The sequence below is a fragment of the Odontesthes bonariensis genome, chromosome 9, assembly GCF_027942865.1.
Source record: "Odontesthes bonariensis isolate fOdoBon6 chromosome 9, fOdoBon6.hap1, whole genome shotgun sequence".
Taxonomy (NCBI): Eukaryota; Metazoa; Chordata; class Actinopteri; order Atheriniformes; family Atherinopsidae; genus Odontesthes; species Odontesthes bonariensis.
Window position 1 is genome coordinate 13317292 of NC_134514.1, and position 19815 is coordinate 13337106.

General features: G+C 41.5%; 1 protein-coding gene across 1 annotated transcript; it reads left to right on the plus strand.

Annotated features, from left to right (window-relative positions):
* Positions 1-1990: 1990 nt before the first annotated feature.
* taok1a (TAO kinase 1a) lies at positions 1991-18696 on the plus strand. The gene is made up of 20 exons (XM_075473187.1): positions 1991-2472; positions 5322-5570; positions 6598-6669; positions 8427-8528; positions 8634-8679; positions 8810-8906; positions 9009-9122; positions 9230-9321; positions 9545-9638; positions 9737-9818; positions 9921-10088; positions 10191-10391; positions 10598-10726; positions 10876-11112; positions 12272-12400; positions 12493-12696; positions 12795-13034; positions 13338-13550; positions 14421-14603; positions 14831-18696. Exons 2-20 carry the CDS (start codon positions 5439-5441, stop codon positions 15356-15358), a joined length of 3063 nt encoding a protein of 1020 aa, XP_075329302.1. The 5' UTR covers positions 1991-2472; positions 5322-5438; the 3' UTR covers positions 15359-18696.
* Positions 18697-19815: the final 1119 nt, after the last annotated feature.

Here is a 19815-nt window from a genome sequence, read left to right on the forward strand (position 1 = left end):
AAGTGAGCAAAGATAGCCAAACATTGCTGTTTTGATGTATTCAGACTACAATAAATATATCGAAGGCTTTATACTAAGGGGTTTATTTGCTTTTTTATTGATCAAAATAGGTTTGGCCCTAAAGCAGAAGCCACGTGGATTTTGTCATTTTACACACCAAGCCACCAAATACAGAAGGCTTTAGGCACTGCCTAAAAAAACAAATGTCTTATTTTATGATGGTCTATCTTGATGAAAAACCAGCTTTCATGCTGGAGAAACTGCCGAGAATTGGAAAATATTTCAGTGTTTCTTTTCCAGAATTCGCTTTCTGTTTATTTGTCATGGTTTCGTTGTTAGAGAAGCCTGCAGTGTTGCAGGTTTGAAACTTTGGGGAAAATACAGTTCAAGACCTCAAAATCCTCTCTTTGACCTCTCAACAACAAGCCTGCTGAGGATCCCACAGGCAAAACCATAAGGGCAAAACACACAACACTTTGTTTCAGTGGCGCTCAGAAGACAGACTACTGGACTACTTGCATTTTCACTGGTAAATACTACGGCTGTAGACTCTTGCAAATACACAGGCATTTCTCATTATGTTAGTAAGTACATGATGACGGCAAATTGCACTTGTAGATTGTTTTTGTCCCATCTGAATATCTTCTATGATGCTTATTTACGGCTTCTGTATATGCATTGTTTTCAAATGTTTCTTTAAACACAAAAGCTTAAAACTGAAGTCTAAAACTCCAGAAAACAACAAAAATTTAATTTGCATCAGACAGATTCATTATTACCTCAGACATAGTTCTATCAAAATGACTAAAAGCCAATGAATTTATTTATTTAATGCCCTCATGGGCCTATCTCAATGTCATTCTGACCATCTTTGTAACACTTTATATTCCCACATATTTCAGTGGTAAATAAGAACTGCATAACACATAAAAATGATCAAATAACAACAATAATATCAATAATGGTTTAAAGGAATCTTATTGGCAGATAAACATACAATCCATCATCCATACCTGTCCTCTTCAAAAGAGATTTCTCTCTGTTTGGGGCCATCAGTAAACCCCAATATAACGATAAGTTCAACATATTTGAAATAAGGAAACGAAAACTTGAGCAAAAGAAACTGTTCCGCACAGCTGGTGATGTGTATACCAGCATGTTTTTGTAATGCTCAGTTGATGTGATGAGTTCCAAGTGCTTTTTATGTTTTTATGCTACATATAAATTTCTCCTCTCAGCCCAAGAAGTCTGTCAGTAGTCACTTTATTTCTATCTTATGTTTGATGTGTAACAACACACTCAAGGACTGTCATGGTATCTGATTTTCACTGAAAAATTCTCGTTGCCAAAAGCATTTGCGAATACAATACCCTCTAGACTTAAATAGAAATCTATCTGTTCATATGTTGCCAACAGACAAATCCTGCTGTTGTGGTTATTTAATTACACTTAAAACAAGTTCAGCACAATATAAAACAACTTTTTTTTAAAAACGTACAACAAAAACATTAGAGTTGTGCAAATCATCGTTTGATCCCTTTCTATTTGAATTGAAAACCAAAGAACAATATTTTCTGTTAATTTAAGGATACTTAAATTACAGATACATTTGCCTTTTGATAAAAAAAAACAGCGCCAACAAAATCACACGTCAATTAAATACCTGGGGATAAGCTGCAATGTTTAATTGATATTGAAGTAATCCAAAAAGTATCAAAAAGTGTTCAGGTTAAATATTCGTTTTTCTCACCAATGTGTCAGGCCTACATGTTCACAAAAAGATATTTAAACCCCATTTCAATCTCGCGCAACCCTGAACACACAGTAGGGGAGAAGCGGGATGCATCACCGATGAGCCTGTAACTTTTGTTACAGTTAGTTATTTAATAGGTTGGATATTGCAGGTCCCGTGTTTTTATAATATGCTTCCACGTCTCCGCCTCTGGATGTTCTTGGGTCAGACAGAGTTTATTGCAACAGGCAGGGCGGAACTGCTGTTTGCAGCATGTCGAAGGAAGACAGGCGCTCAGGCGGAGTTAGTTACACACATATAACTTAATAAATCAGATCCCACTGAGCTACTTTAAATACCCAGTGGGTCTAACGACATCGCGGATACTAAGGCTGCTTGTTTATGGGTGTTTTGGAGGTGTTTGGACTTCCCTCACGGTTTTCCCGACGTATTTTCGCGAAGGGAGGCGGCGGTGGAGCGCTCGGCAGCCATCTTTGGACCTGCCTGGGAGTGGGATCTAAGTACTGTGGCATCCCAGTTACTTCAAGGGTGGGGATTTGAACCTTTAATAATTCACTTATGTATTTAGTATAATCGACTGACAGCTTATAGAGCCACAAGGATTTGACACGAGAAGTTGTCGAGCTTGGCATGAAACGGAAGGAATACTTTATAGTCCCAAAGTGTTTTGAATTGTACGACATTCTCCACATCGCTGAAAGCTGGCCTGTCAGAAGAGGGTGAGTTTCAGCTAACTGGCTAAGCTAACTTAGCAAACATCACACAGGTTACGTTACGAATATAACACCTCTGTCAGCATGTCTATCAAGTGACATCGAACTGTTGTTGGATTTCAGTTTACACGAGTAGTCCCGAAGCTGTTCCTCTTATAAACACGACACGGATTTACGCTGGATTGTTTCATCATGTGAAACGCAACTTGGCTAACGTGAAGTTTGGTGTGTCGCTAACATCACAGTCAACGTTGGCTTGCTGGGATCTCCTTAAACGAATGACTTCTTTGCGCACATATGAGCCTCGGGTTGAGACTTCATGTTTTAGACTCTGTTAAGTTTAACTTTCTCGGGTGACACGTGAAACACGTGTTGATAAGTCACGACTTAAAGCCCATGTCCCCCCCCTGCACACTCTCTTCTTCAGCTTATGTTTTAGCCTCAGTGATGAGACTTAGCACAGGTAACTTGGGCTGGAACGACGCAGGTGAGACTGGGCTGCTGGTTCACCCCAGAAGGGTAGATTTTTGGGCTTCCTGAGAGGTAAACCTTGAACATATACAGTTTATTTTTTTAAATTTTTTTTTTAGACAAATAACAGTGCCGTGTTTTGAAGCGTCCACTCATCCCCATAGACAAATTCAGACCCAGCTGCCATCAAACTGAGTTAGAGTAGCAGTATTATGTATTTATCGGTCTGTGGTTGGAGTACTTAAATTGCAATTGACCATATCAGTTGAAATCTAGTTCCAATGATTTCATAAAAGCTATGGTAGCTTAAAGATAAGGAATCTGTTTGGTATTAAAGATTTAAAGGGAAGCACTAAAGCTGGGAGGTGTTTGATTTTAGTTTACAAAATTCAATACAAATAAAATGACCACTTGATAACTAGGATTACTTTTGTGTGCTTTTCAACCTCATCTGTAGCAAGTTGGGTGTTGCCCTATTTAAACTTCGCTCTAAATTCAAATAACCAGCAGTTTTGCTTGTAATGTCTTCCCTTTGAAGTTTTTACGTTTCCGTGCATTTCAGTGCATCCTTGCTCTCGCTGTTATGTGAAGGAAGTAAGATAATCACTGGTCAAAATGCTCACCAGGGCCCATCCCTACCTCCCTTTAGCTGTGCAAACAGGAAATGCTGAGAAATGCAGCACAGTGAGGGCATACATTGGGAATTCCAGCCCTCCAGCTTTGTTGTCCTGTCCTGCTGCATTCTTGTGCATGCGTATGTGCTAGTTGAAGCACTTGGGTGTTTTTATGAAGGTATCAGTTGTCATCGCTCACTGTTCTCCTCATGTGTCCATGGTTGAGAATGCTATCATGAAATATGACAACAAAGCTCATTGAGTGGCAACAATGTTGCGAAGAACAATGGCAATAAAGAGGCACAGTCTCACATGGTAATGAGGCTTTATTTCAGGGCTGTGGCTGCATCTGTGTAGAATAGTGGGTTGTTCAGTGTTGTTGTGAGACAAAAGATGTCTGGTTGAGCTGGGGGCTGTTTCTCCCAGGCTGGGAAAGAAGTCTTGTGACTCTAGCGTCAGCTCTGCATCTGTTTGCAACTGATCATCTGAGCCACATGGACTCAGTAAATTTTCCTCAGTGATCTTTTACAGTCTACATTGTTCAGGCTGCAATTACAATTAAGAATGGAAAGTTTAGGTTTGATGGTGAAGTTGCATGTTTCTGCTATGTTCTTTCTCTTCGTAATCTCAAAATGCGAATTCGCACTTTGATTTGAATAAGAAGAGAAAAAGAAAAGAAAGAGAGAAATAACACATTTACCATCATATCACCTGAGGTTATGCTGTTTACTTTTGTGGATAAGTTAATATACAGATCATACTGTGGATATCACTCCTATGTTTACTGTGTATTTCCAGTTTGTCTAGTTCTTTTGGAACGTAAATTCTAGAAAAGTATGGTGCCTTTTCATTTTTTACATGGGAAGCAACACAAACAAATGATCTATTGACATTGTGATGGAAAGTTGTTGCTCTGGTAAATAAACTTAGAGCCAGTGTCATGGTTGGAAACCACTCTTGATAGTTGGAGACAGGTTTTGAGATATCTATGAACCCTTCCAATCGTCATCATCATTATCATCATCAGTCTTTTGTGCCTCATTCAGGCACAAAGGTCCATAAAACAAAATAAGAACAGCAATAGGAAGACTACATGTACAGGATTTGGTTATGAGACTGTGTTCACTAAGAACTCACAGGTTTAAGAAGTAGTATTTTGTCTGGAAGGCTTTGTGTCGAGTCAGGCATCATTCACACAATGAAGCATCTTGGTGTTACCATGGTAATCTTGCTGAAACCCGTGAACTAAGGAAACTGTGAGTCACACTTGTATCTTTTGCACATCTGCCTTTCTACATACCAGCCACTGAAGGTGTGAAGAGCGGCGGTCAGAACATAGCCCACTGGCCTCATTAATGTAGTTGCTGTTGCTATGGAAACAGGAGACTTACTTCATGCTGCCAAACAATTTCTGACTGGCTGTCGTCTTGTTTTGCACCTGACGTTACGGTTCAGCTAATGTTTTGCATAGCCTTCTCTCACTCTGCTGGACACTGCTGCTCACACATGAACACCAGTCGCACTCACCCACTGATGAAATGTTTTTAGTATTCTTGCGTATTATTAACAGTGATGGAGACAGAGTGGGCATCTTAACACCAAACTCTGAAAGTACAAGAGTTTAGCCCTCTGTTGGAGTTTTTTGGGTGTCACTGCTGTCCATTCAGCTTTAAAAAGAGAGAGAAAACCCTAAATCTATATGGGGGATGAATGGATATCAGAGGTTTTCTGATTTCACTTAGCTCACTCTTGTTTGTCTTCTATTTTCAGCTCTGGACACATATGAAACCACTGTCCTGCAGATGAGCCAACAGAGGGGGCTTTCACGTCGCTGTCGCAGACCCAGATAGTTCCTGGCGACAGCGGCATTGCCCCCAACTCCCCATTATGCCCAACAGCAGTCGGGCGGGGAGCCTGAAGGACCCCGAAATTGCTGAACTCTTCTTCAAGGAGGATCCCGAGAAGCTCTTCTCAGATCTGCGTGAAATTGGACATGGCAGCTTTGGTGCTGTTTATTTTGTGAGTATTCCACTAGAAAAGCTAATGAATACTTCAAGCCGTGAAACCTGCTCTGACCTCTGAGCGGTCTCCTCAGAAGCTGCAGCATCCTCCTTCACTTCAGTGGCAACACCATGTTGGCACATAGGGACACCTACTGGGCCTTGAAATGACTGACACATTAAATAGAAAATAAAGTCAGATTAAGCCAGTTTAAAAGTTTTACTTGTTTATCAGTTTTCAAAAACAAGGCTAAACGACTAAAAGAAAGCCCAAACAATATATTAAGACAAATGTTATATCATAAACTGCTAACTAAAAGTCTCTTATCGGTGTGTTTTAATCTGCCAGGTTCTTTAAGAAATTTCCTGAAGAGTGTAGTCTTGTAACCTTCAGGACCATTTGGATGGTGCTGATAAATCCTTTTTTTTCCAAAGAGGACATTGTGTGAAACACAGGGGTATTGGTCCTTTTAAACTTTGCGGAATATTCCACGAATATCAGCCGGTTCTATAAATGGTTGATCAAACAAGCTTAATAATTCTAAAACAATAATTGCACTTCCCATTGTGTCTTAATATCCTCGATAATGGTTAGACTTTCAACGCAGTGCTTTTATTCGATTTAATCGATATAAGGGGTTATAATGCATCGATGATATACCAAAGCAGTGTGGAGCACTGCTTCCAGTCAGTTAGTTTGACAGAGAATTGTTCTCCGTATCGTTGTCATGCAGTGCCATATTGGCTCTGCAGCCACAATGAATCAGCATAGTCAGAGTCCCGTAATACAGTCTGTTTCAGGATGATGCTTTGGGGCATTAACTTTTGCTGTTTGTCTGTTAATGCAGACAGTGAGAATAAATCCGTCTTTACAAGCAAATGTAACAACAACAAAAAAGCTTTATCATGGCTGCTTCAAAACCTGAAAATAAACAAAAAGACAACTTCTAATGTAGTCCATTCAGCCTAAGTCAGCAAACTAAATGATTGTTAAAATTACACAATGAAGATACCAGTCATTAATTTGTAGTATCTTTATCTTTCAGGCACAGGATGTGCGGACAAATGATGTGGTGGCCATCAAGAAGATGTCTTATAGTGGGAAGCAGTCCACTGAGGTCTGTTAGCATTTACTAACCTGAGTGTCATTAACAAAGTCAATTTTTGTCATTTTTCTTTCAAGTTTTTCCCCTCAATCTACTTACACCTTCACAGTGGCAGTTAATTTCATTGAAGATGAGTCTTCTTTAACTCATTTACACTTAGTATTTGATCAAAAATAATTTGTGATATTGGGATGATTCTGTTAGCCTGGCACACCTTTCCACTGGAATATTCTCCCATTCTTTTTTTTTGATCTTGACGTGTGCTTTGTGTCCATTTCAAAGACCTTAAGATCACAGCCTGAGATCTCAAGCTCTTTGAAAAAGGTTTTCACTCAAGTTAGCTCTGCATTCGTCTGCATCCATCTTTCACTGCATCCATTTTTCACTGTATGCCGATGATGTTGATGAGGTGGTGCTCTTTTTCTGGTTCCCTTCATACACACACCATTTGTAATTGTGGCTTAATGGCTTCAGTCTTTGTTTCATCTAATCAGGACACATAAAGGTAGGGTAGGAGATCCTGGATTTTGAGTCCAGCGAAGCTGCATTTTGAAAATACACAGGTCCAAAGTCCCAACCCCTTTATTCAGACTTCCCCCCGAAGCCACGCCTCTAGAGTACATGAACGCGCAATGCTTGTTCACGAGCACGAAGGTGCACGAGCGCTGTTCTGACAGCAAGCATCGATTGGTTTGGCTAACTTTTGCTAACTTTTTCTCATGGCGGATTCACAGGTAAGAAAATACCTTTCAACATCATAATGAACCGTTTAATAATGCTAGGTGCTAGCCAAGCTGGCTCTAGTTTAGCTTCCTGCCAAGCTTCTGGACACGCGTAATTCGTTCACGAAGAAGGGTACGCGCACAGGGGGAAGGAGGGGGAGGGAGGAGCAGATTGCAGTTTGATAGACGCATCAGAATCCAATCATCGTTAAAGGTCCGTTCACAATGATTGGATACTGTTTTTCCTGGATTGTTCGTTCTAGAGGCCACTAAAACTTTTCATTTTTGTGTCAAAACTTTTAATTAATTGGTTGCAATGGGGATGTGAAGAGTATTTCAAGCAATGTGTAAAAAAATGCTCCAGAAAAAGAACCCCTACCCCACCTTTAAGGAATTATTCAGGTGCCTTTTGGTAAACCCCCACTGGACTGTCATGCTTTTAAGGAATAACCTTTGTTTGGCTTCTTTACCATAAAGGCTTGATTTGTGGAGTTGCGTTAATTCTTCTTCCATCTTGAGATAGGAGCTCATTTATGGTGATCATTAGGTTTTGATTACTTATCTTACCAAGGCTCCTTATCTCTGATTACTAAAGTGGGCATGGAGGGCAGATCTAGACAGGTTGTTGGCGGTTCCCAGCTTCTTTAATTTTAGAGTGATTGAAGCTGCTGTGATTCTGGGTACTTTGAAGGCTACAGACATTTTCAGGTGTCCTCACTTAGATCTTAGATCTCGGTTAACAAAGTCATGTTTTTGGGGTCTGTGGACCGGCCTCTCTACCTCACGGCACGGTTTTCAGTGCGAGATATAACATTCATTGTAAGATCTTGTGTAGACTGGCATTTTTGGAATTGAATTATGACCAGAAATGAATTCAGTCGGGTAGATGCAAGCTGATACCGGTCCATTTTTAGGCCTGCATTGCCTAAACCGCTGACAGAAGCAAAACACTAAAAAGCTGCATGTGCTTTGTCATTTTAAAGAAAAAAAAATCATCTGAATGTATTTTAGATTGAAATAAGACACAGCAATTTGTTTTTTTTCCAGAAATGGCAAGACATAATCAAGGAAGTGAAATTTCTGCAGAGAATAAAACACCCAAACAGCATCGAATACAAAGGATGTTACCTGCGAGAGCACACTGCTTGGGTAAATATTTCACTTTAAAGAATGAAACAACAAAAATGTTGTGTGCGTTTTTCTGAGAATAAGGCACAAAAGCAAATTCACACAACAAACTGTGTTCCATTGCAGCTGGTGATGGAGTATTGTCTGGGCTCGGCCTCAGATTTGTTAGAAGGTCAGTCAACAACCTTTGAAACTCAAAATCACCGCCCGATGCTGTGTGACTGAAAGTTAGCCTTCCGTCTTATGTTGGTCTTTGTCACCTTTTGTCCTGCTTTACATCACTGATGATACTTTCCCTCCAGTTCACAAGAAACCTCTGCAGGAAGTTGAAATAGCTGCAATTACCCATGGCGCTCTTCAGGGTTTGGCTTACCTTCACTCCCACAACCTGATTCACCGGTGAGTGTTGCAAGTGTGGAGGAGCATACCGAAGTATTATGCCCTCAGACATTCTGCATTTTTATGTAGGACTTTAATCATTTTCTTCTTTATGTTGAACAGAGACATAAAGGCAGGAAATATCTTACTGACGGAGCCAGGTCAGGTAAAACTCGCAGACTTTGGCTCTGCCTCTATTGCCTGTCCTGCCAACTCCTTTGTTGGGACCCCATATTGGTATGTGAGACCTTAATAGTAGAGTCACTCTTAGAACACTTTTCCAGAATTTTCATGAAGTTATTGTTGACATACTTGTTTTCTGCTGCATATGTTTGCTTTTTCAGGATGGCCCCAGAAGTCATTTTAGCTATGGATGAGGGTCAGTACGAGGGAAAGGTGGACATTTGGTCTTTGGGAATAACCTGCATTGAATTGGGTAAGTCACTTTTACCTGTGGCTTTATTCAAATCCAACATTAGGATCTTGTTTGTTGTTGCACTGTTTGCACTGTTTTTCTTATTTTTAAATGTTTTTAGAAGGTGCTCGTGGCCAGTATAATTTTTCCTCACTTTGTCATTGCATAGTTAAACATTTCAGGAGTTTTATTTCCTTCTTGCCATCGTGTCTCTCCTTATTGTAATCTGTTTCTTGGTTTATAGCTGAGAGGAAGCCTCCACTGTTCAACATGAATGCAATGAGTGCCTTATACCATATAGCACAGAATGAGAGCCCCACACTGCAGTCTAGTGAATGGTGAGTTAAGAAGAGAGCAAATTGTATGAAGCTGAAGAGCTCGGTGTCGTGTATGACCGCATTCTAAACCGTATCTTCATTTCATCACTCAACTGCAGGACGGATTATTTCCGAAACTTTGTAGATTCTTGCCTTCAGAAAATTCCCCAGGATAGGCCAAACTCTGAGGAGCTCTTAAAGGTAGGAATCAAAAATGGGAGGGACTCCTTTTTTGGTCAGTGCTGAAAAGCGACATAACACTTTGCCACTTTAACAAGAGCGTTTTCTGTGTCTTTCCTCCAGCATGCATTTGTGCAGCGTGAACGACCAGAATCCGTTCTAATGGATCTGATCAATCGGACTAAAGATGCAGTGCGGGAGCTAGACAATCTGCAGTATCGTAAAATGAAGAAGATCTTGTTTCAGGAGGCCCACAATGGCCCCTCAACTGAGGTGCAGGATGAAGAGGAGGTTTGTCATGCGACTGTTTCAGCTGCCGGATTGTGCATGTTTGACTTTAAAGTATTCGGTCGTTGTTTGCTATTGTGACTTCCTGTTGTGTGTTATTTGTAGGAGCCAGAGCACAATGTGGGTAGGACCGGCACGGTGAACAGTGTGGGGAGCAACCAATCCATCCCCAGTATGTCGATCAGTGCCAGTTCTCAGAGCAGCTCCGTCAATAGTCTAACAGATGCAGGCGACGACAAGAGCGAGGGGGACATGGATGGAGACCACACGGTGATGTCCAACAGCTCCGTCATACATCTCAGACCTGTAAGTGGTTCATGTGTTGTAGTGTGCTGTGGAGCCTTGTTTTATGATATACTTTTAACTATTCATGGTAGAGCGAAGTTCTGTTAGTTTATACTATGACTGTCTCTATGAGTCGCAGCAGGAGATATTATTTGTGTCATTTCTGACTGCACTGCAGTGCAGTATCTTATTTTGTTTTGAATGCGTTTCTTTTTGATACCCTTTAGGAGCAAGAGAGATGTAATGAAGCAACAGAGCCTCACAACCGGCCAACAGAGCCACAGTCCCTTCCTGCAAACGCTCCAAGGCCAAGAAGAAACCGCGAACACTTTGCCACTATACGCACAGCTTCAGTGGTAACAACACTGTTATTTTATTTGTAAAAAGACATTTTGAAACATTTATGGCCATTGCTAGATGTTACGTGTAACATTGCCATCGTAACCTTTTATACACTACAAGTTATCTCATAAGCGTAATTAAATCTTTGTCGTCCGTTTTCTAGCTCACTCGCCAGATTAAGGAGCATGAGCAGGATTCTGAGTTACGAGAGCAGATATTGGGCTACAAGCGCATGAGGCGGCAGCATCAGAAGCAGTTGGCAGCTCTGGAGAACAAGCTGAAGGCCGAAATGGATGAGCACAGGCTCCGTCTGGACAAGGAGCTGGAGAACCAGAGGAATAGCTTTGCCCAGGAGATGGAGAAGCTGGTCAAGAAACACCAGGCGTCCATGGAGAAAGATGTATGCTCGCATCATATTCATGTGTTCACTTCAGGCTGTGTTTCTACTGCAGGAACTTCCCCTTAGATTAGAAAAATCTCTCTGATCTTGTGGCGCTCTTTTTCCACAAAAGGTGCCTTTGTGTTTCATTTCCAGCAGTTGCCACCTCAGTCAAAATTTGCTCTGGTAAACATTTGACTGCAGGTTGCAGCGTAGACACAAATGTTAACATCTGTTTAAAAAAGCACCACTGGCAATAATGTCTGAATGTCCTAGTTGCTTCAAGGAGTCACACGATGTGTCTCAACGTTTATTTGCTGTAGCTTAGAACAGTATAAACAAGACAAAGCTGCATTTTGTATTGCGACCTTGTAATATCCCTTCCCAGAGCAGCTTGCGGCCTCTGCTCTAACTTGCATGTAGACTGATTTCAGCTCTTTTCCAACAGTGAGACTACAGTAGAGATCCTTTCATGATGATGTCACACATTTCAGATGACAGTCTGACCCTGTCAGTTGCAAACACATGTTTTTTTTTTACTTTGCAGATGATTCCTCCTTTAGATCACACATTGCTGGTCATTGCATTTTTGCTCAACATGGATCTGTTTACAAAAATGTGAGCGCTCGATATTTTACGCCCCAAATGAAGAGAAAACCGAGCCTTGTTGAAACATGCCCGAGCGACAATCTGCTTTGCGACAGCGTACCTATTTTCTATCACTGACTCAGTGATACCATCTGCAAATCATTAAATCGCTATCAACAGACACCGTTTTAATCTCCTCGGAGCATACTCTTGTTGCTGTGTCCCTTGTCCATCGCATTGTATAGAGTGATTTTTGTTTTTCTAGTCTTCTTCAATATAGCACCCTGCTGGAGTGGAGTAAGCACTATTTTGTATAGTCGCATGCAGACAAGCTGTGTGAAAACACTGATTGTCTTTTCATACGTCAAAAGGCTGATGTACCTTATCTTTGTGGGTCTTAAGACTTGTGCTGAACACTGACAGCCCACTGTATGAAGAAACCTCTTTGTTCTCTCTCCCTGGGACTAAAAGTTCTGGATACTTGTGGTGGAAATGCAGCCAAGGTCCCACTACATCGGCTGTTTTTTTTATATGTGTTTGTTTAGTTTTTTTGCATTACTCAGGGTGATAATGATGTGCCTTTGTTCATCAGGCAAAAACCTTTAGCAACGATGAGAAGAAGTTCCAGCAGCATATCCAGAGTCAGCAGAAGAAAGAGCTTAACAGCTTTCTAGAATCCCAGAAACGGGAATACAAACGCCGCAAGGAGCAACTGAAAGAGGTGGGAAGATTCATCGAATTCCTGTTCACTAAGTGTGTCTTTCAGCTACTTGAAGTTGGCAAGTAACCTTTTATATGCCTTCTTCCACTCAGGAGCTGAATGAAAACCAGTCAACACCCAAGAAAGAGAAGCAGGAGTGGTTGTCCAAGCAGAAGGAAAACTTCCAACACTTCCAAGCGGAGGAGGAGGCCAACTTACAGCGTAGACAAAGGCAGTACCTGGATCTAGAGTGCCGCAGGTTCAAAAGAAGGATCTTGATTGCTCGCCACAACATTGAACGGGACCTAGTCAGAGAGGTCAGTTCTGTTAAGCTTCAGGGTTAGAAATTTGTCTCTTGAGTTGGCGTTGGTGAGGGACTTCTTTCTTGTTAATCTCTTCTTGTACGTGACCTCAGGAGTTAAACAAACGTCAAACCCAGAAGGACTTGGAACATGCCATGCTTCTCCGTCACCATGAGTCCATGCAAGAGCTGGAGTTCCGTCAGCTTAACACTATCCAAAAGACGAGGACTGAGCTGATCCGCCTGCAGCACCAGACGGAGCTCACCAATCAGCAGGAGTACAACAAGAGGAGGGAGAGGGAACTGAGACGCAAGCATGTCATGGAGGTTCGCCAGCAACCCAAGAGCCTCAAGGTGAGTCGATTATTTCTGAGCATTTATGAACAGTTGAGTCAGTAAGCCCATTTCTTTCAGGAAAGAGTTTCTGCTTAAGATTTTTTTGGTATATGTTAATTTCACTGATTTTCAGTGGGATATACTCTTAATCTTGTATTGGTGGAGACTGGCTAGAAACACACAGTTTCCTTAATGCAAAATACGTGATTTTCTCGTTCTACTGGGTAATTAATAAGCCCATAAAATGGAAGTGTATAAGCCTGATTGAATGATTAAGTCGTACATGCATTATAGATTAAATCACTTTTCTTTTCCACGTAGTCCAAAGAGCTACAGATCAAGAAGCAGTTCCAGGACACATGTAAGATCCAGACCAGGCAGTATAAAGCACTAAGGAACCATCTGCTGGAGACCACACCAAAGTCGGAGCACAAAGCTGTCCTTAAGCGGCTGAAGCAGGAGCAGCATCGCAAACTTGCCATTTTGGCAGAGCAATATGACCAATCCATCAATGAAATGCTTTCCACTCAGGCGGTGAGTACAGTAATGCCAGGAGTGTAACAATAGCCGCTTTCGGACAGACCGTTCTAAGAAAGTAATTATCAGAACTACCCTCCTCGAATTTCGTTCTGATAACTATCCTTCCCCAGCGGAACTGTTTCAGTCTGCATTCGCACATGAGTCGGGACCTGATAGGGACTGATGCGCCGCGCGCAGCCGTCTGCTTCAGTGACGTGTTAGCCGTTAGCCGTTTAGCGCTACATTCAAACACAAAACAAAACGGTAAAAGTAAGGAGAGTAGAAAAAACACCACCAAGAAGCTAATATGGAGAGCGGGGAGGCCACCGTGTTTATGGTCTGCATGATGGTGATATTAATCATGGACGATCACATCAGGTGTCTAATATCGAGGCTGGAAGAGCTCACAGAGAGAGTCAGGAGATACTTTTTCATTTCATGAAGGAAGAAAGGAGAGCAGAGCGCTGCAGACAAAGGAGACCAGTGTAAGTTTAACTTATTAAACACCCGCCGGTTCTGTCTGTGTCTTATGAGGAAACATTTCAGCCGTGATAGCATGACATGGGGCGTAGCTACCAACCACCACACACCTCCGTTAGATTCGTTCTATAAGAACTATGAAAAGACCCGACCTCGGAGAAGGAGCTAAATAGTTATAGGAACTGAGGGAGATAGCCCCGAGTTCCTGTATGTCCGAACACGGGAGAAAACGGCCCCGCGGATTAAAAGGTTATTAGAACTGCCAAAGGTTCCTACAGTCCGAAAGCGGCTAATAAAACTTATGCCACTCCCATTAGTGTTACTCCCATTGTTACATTTTGGCACCTCTAGCATATGTTGTTGTGCATTTTGGATTTTTAGTCCAGTTTGTCTCCTTGTCTTTAGCTACGCCTGGACGAGACTCAGGAGTCTCAGTACCAAGCCTTACGAATACAGCTACAGCAGGAGCTGGAGCTTCTCAATGCCTACCAGAGCAAAATCAAGATGCAGACGGATGCCCAGCATGACCGCGAGAAGAAGGAGCTGGAGCAAAGGGTGTCACTGCGACGGGCCCTGCTGGAGCAAAAGGTTCTCTTCTTTACTTTCTTCTCATGTGGAGTTTGCATGTTGGGAATCTGAAAATGCTGTTAACGTATTGCGGGGGAAAAAAGTTCTTTCTGTTCCTAAATCCTTTACGTACCTTTTTATCGTGGTTGCCCAGAGCATCTACTGAATTTACAGCATGTGCTCATAAACGGTAAATGAACGTTGCTTTTTCTTTGTCTCATCAACCTCCCCTTCTCTTTCCCTTCCAGATTGAGGAGGAGATGCAGTCCTTGGATAATGAACGTCACGAACGAACCCGGAGCTTGCTTGAGCGCCAAGCCCGAGAAGTTGAGGCTTTTGACTCGGAGAGTATGCGCCTGGGTTTCAGCAACATGGTGCTATCAAACATCTCCCCAGAAGGTCTGAGCAATAGCTTTCCTGGGGCTTCAGGGGGTTGGGGTCACCATCAACAGCTACACCAATCTGGTAGCTCCCAAGGGCCACACTGGGGGGGCAGCCGCAGTTCGAGTGCAAGGTCAAGTCACCACTATCACTCCAGTCCAGGAGGGGCACCTATGCATCAAGAGTGGGGGCAGGGCATGCAAGGAAGAGGAGGTTCATCACCGTGGGGCCACCAATCACCTGCATCTCTGGTTTCTCGCAGCAGTGGAGGTATACAGAACAGCCCCCAAGCAATGGGGAGGACACCCTCAGGAGGGCGCGGTGAGCAGGGTATGAGCAGGAGTACTAGTGTCACCTCTCAGATATCCAACGGGTCACACCTGTCCTACACATAGACTCCTGGTGAGCCCTGGAGTCAGTTTGAGCAGAAATGTAGAATCCAACAAATACAGCAGGGCACAGCGTTGTCTCTGTGACACTACTCCACTATTTCTCCCATGTACAGACGTGGATGTGTGATGAAATAAATATTGCTCAGGTCAAAAGGGCTGAAAAGAGGCACAGCCCGTCCTCACGGCAGTTTATCGGCACACACACAGTTCTTTAACTTTATGTCACATAAGCAATTTGAGTGTCGACGTGTTAATCCCATTTGCTTTTATTTCCAGTTCTCTCCTACGGAGGATTTTTTTTTTTTTTTTTTTGACAATATACATTTGTGCTATTCACAGCCATTGCTCTCATTTTGCACATAAAACACTGTTAAAAAGCCTTTGACACGTGTTAACTATGTCCTTAAAAGTGTATCAAACAATCACATTCGACGGATTTTGGTGTAGGACCCTCTTTCTTTACCCCTTCATTCATGATCAAAAATACACTTGCCAGTTCTGTGACGACAGTAATAAAAGCAAAACCACAGCAGATCTAACAAAGGATGGTTTGCCGTTGTCCTACTAGCCTGCTGTAATGGTCATTGTGATCAATTTGATTTGGCCTTTTCATTCAGCAATCTTTTTGTAGCTTGATTTCCTGATTACTAACCAAAATGAGACCTAACAAAAGCTGAACCAAACAAACCCATCCTAACCGTTTCAGGCATATGCTACGACTAATACCGTGCCTTTTAAGCTTTGATAAGTTCAATCACTTTCAGATGTTTATATCTAAATATTGTGATCCATTTTCCTATCAGTGAGCGTTTTAATTCAGGCTGCGTTAACACAGAATTTTTACATTCTCCGAATATGCAGTGAAGTTGATTTACGTCTTAGAAATGTTGATAAATAAAGAGGTTACTTGTGGATATCAGTAACTGCATTTTCATTTCTGTAGGTGGTACTCTAGGAGTAAACTTTGAAACCTCAGCAGAGAAAGTCACTGTTCACATTCACAGGAGGAACTGTTTAAAAGAAAGAAAAAAAAAAAGGACACTTATTGGCCTTCAGAAACAATCAAAGTGCTCATGTCTTTGTTTTTATTAGTGCCTTTTATTACTGCTGCCTTTTTCAAAGCACTTTATACAGCTTAATGTGTATAAAATTAGTATTTTACTTCTTTTTGCAAAGCTCCTGGCGGATGAATGTTTCATTGGTACGCGTGTAGAAAAGTCAAACTGACCTGCGAACTTTAGGAGCGTTCTCCCAAGTACAGAAGAGGCCGAGTGTAACGTGACAAACAAAATGTGATAGAAAAGCATTTACCCCAGTTTTACAGCTTTTACTATGTTTTGAGACTGTAGCTGTTTTTGGTTATTGCCTTTGACTGTGTGTGTGTGTGTGTATGTATGTATGTGTGTGTGTGTGTGGGTGTGTATGTTTTTGCTTAACTTTGATTGAATAGAGTTTGGTAAACATGCTACGGTGTTTTTAAGATATGTTTTAGCAACAATATCCAGAAAACGAACTGAACAAAGTTTACTGAGGAGAGTCTTTTATGTGCAAGCAGGTAGCTGAAGGTAATTGGCATGACCATGACAGCAGGCTTGGCACTACTGAACTAAATCACTCAAGAAAAAAGTTGGGGCCCTAATAGATGACACTAAAAATCTAAAAGGTGCTGAAATAAAACTGTTACGCATGAGTCTCACTGAGTAAATGCACGCTCTGACAGCCAAATGCAATCTATCGGTGGCTAAAGCACTTAGGTCTTTTTTTTTTTTTTTTTTTTTTACATCTCTAACAGTTTCTCTGAGCAACATGTTTGAGCTTCCTCCCGTCTTTACAGTTTGTTGTTGATGAAACGTCGCCGGACAAGTATACGCTCCTTTATCAGAGTTTCCATTTCCAGACAGCAAATATAAAACTGTTAAAAAGGCTTTTAAGGATAATTCTCTAGAAATGACGAAGGTGCATTCTCCCCCTTGATCTCAAAGCTGGAACTAAATGTTTGTATTTGTGTGTTGTGTTGAAGCACAAATTTTGGAAGCTAAATTCAGTTTTTCAGATAATAATTTCCAAACGTGTGTCACGAGCGAAACTTTTTGTTCCCAAAGCGGTGTTGAGTTGTGTGGATGCAGCTCATGTGTACACAGACCCGGTGGCCCGTCTCTGTATACGCTGTCGTCTCCTTCAGATGCCACTCGTGTAGTTGACCGGCTGTTTCCGATCATGGCTGGTGCTTGGAGTTTGAAACCTCCCGCTGAGCACCTTTTTAGCACGTATCCTTATTCCAGTCTGATTCAGAGCAACCTCTTCAGATGGTATTTACCGTTGAGGACACAGAAAATGCTGGCATCTGTTTCCTCCTTTGTTGCATTTGAACTTACTGTACAACAGATCCCATCACATGTGCATCACATCCACTTTTATTTGGTCCCTAAACTCTTTTTTTTTTTTTTTTTTTTTTTATGCCAACTAAGCTCCAGCTACTGTAACAAAGCAGTTTATATTTAATTATTTTCTGATTTATTCATGTTTGATACAGAAATGAGAATGTACTTAACATTACTGGATTGTTACAATAAGTCAAAAGCCAAGTGTTTGAATGTTAGGCCAAACAAACCTCACATACATGCCAACTTTTAAGTTTGTGTTGACAGTTTGGTTCACTTTTATGTCACAACTGTGCGTGAATGAATCTGGATATCATTGTCAGTCATAAGACCTTGCCACCAGTCTGTATTTTAGTTTATTTTTTCATTGTTTCACTTTAACTTCAGTGTCAGATATTATCCTACTGACTGAAAGCGCGAATTAGGATCGGCAACTGAAAATATTGTTTCTATGGTCGAACACTGTGCCATACCCGAGTTGCCAGGCCCAGACGCCACTGCATTGCGTTTCATCTCCCAGGTTTCACCTGTTGTTGGGCTAATGACGAGAAATGGATGAAACATAACAACAAAAGTTGGTTCTGGTGTAGGGCCCAAAGTGAAAAGGCTTGGAAAAGAAAAAAAAAAAGATGAAGGGGTTAAAGATAAATGATGAAAAGATTGCATTTTTTTTTTTTTTTTTTTTTTTTGAAGATGTCAGTATTCTTCGGCACATTACCACTACAACTCATAACCTGTATTGAAATGTATAGACGGTGGAGCTTGTTGTTGAATGTCAGAGAGATTATGAAGAAAACTACAAAATGGTAAAGTTCTAAAAGTGGGTTTGAATTGTTTGAAAAAGAGATGAAACAATAAAAACAGGATCAAATTTACTATATTGTTTGTATTGTATTTACCATTGTGTTGGCGGAGGGATATTGAACAGAAATCAGCTGTAATAAAGTAATTTTAGTAAAACTTGTTGTTTTAACTGTATTTATTATTTTTTTTAGGCCCTCGAGGATCTGCATTCAATAATTCACATGTGCCTTCAATATGGAAAACAACATGGCTGCCTTTAAGCTTGCTAATGACTATTTCTCATAAGCGGTTCTGTGTTTCACTAAAGTAGTTAGAACGTTAGAATTTTTTTTTTTTTTTAAAGTAGCCAAACAGATTTATGAAGTTTACCTGATTTTCTGCGCTTTTCTGAAAGTATTTAAATGCAGAAGTTGGGGTTATCAAATCTGCTTTGCGCTACTTGCACACACTCAAATCCTCACCTTGACTTCTTCCCTTGCCTCTTAGGCCAGGAATAGACTGGCTTTATAAACGCCCCTTCACCAAAGAACCTCGTGCTGTCGTGAACGTAATTGTTGTTACTGGAAGATTCCACTAGAAGAGTCGGGCGTAAAATCAGCCATCCGCACCATCCCCACTCAGTTTCTCCCAACATCTTTCTCCATTCACGGTAGTTTCCAAAATGGTTCTGATCACTCCCAGCTATTTTTAGAAGTATATTTGTCACCTTGCAGTGGCAAAGGCGCATTGTACGGATAGGGACCGTGATCCTTTCTACATGCTTATATTAAAAACCTCCCACCCTTTTTTACTGCTGCTGACCCTATGACCTAGCCTGGGCGAAAGCCGACTGTTGACTCTGTCAAACAGTCTGGGAAAACCCAAGAGGAATCCGTTTCCATGGAGGGCGGGACCTTACCCAGCAACTTAAATTCATTGGAGTAACGGAGTTCCCTTAACCAATCATAATGTTTAGAAATGACGTTGGTTATGCGCCGAGGTTCATGCTTACTCTCGCGAGGCTCTAGCTCGCGAATCACGCTTCCCACATCCGCTTTCATTATACCGGTACCATTTGATAAATCAAACTTTTCCCAAAGCCAGTTGGAAGGAGAGCTACGACATCCTTGCCACTAACAAAATTGACGAGGCATTCCTCTTGCTCTCGTTTTAATTGTGTAATGATCTCCAGAGTTGAGACAACTTCATGGATAGCTTCTAGCGTTCTTCCGTCGCCATGTTTATTTCCGCTGCGGTTGAACTACAATTATATGGACTACAATGGACTCCGCGCGT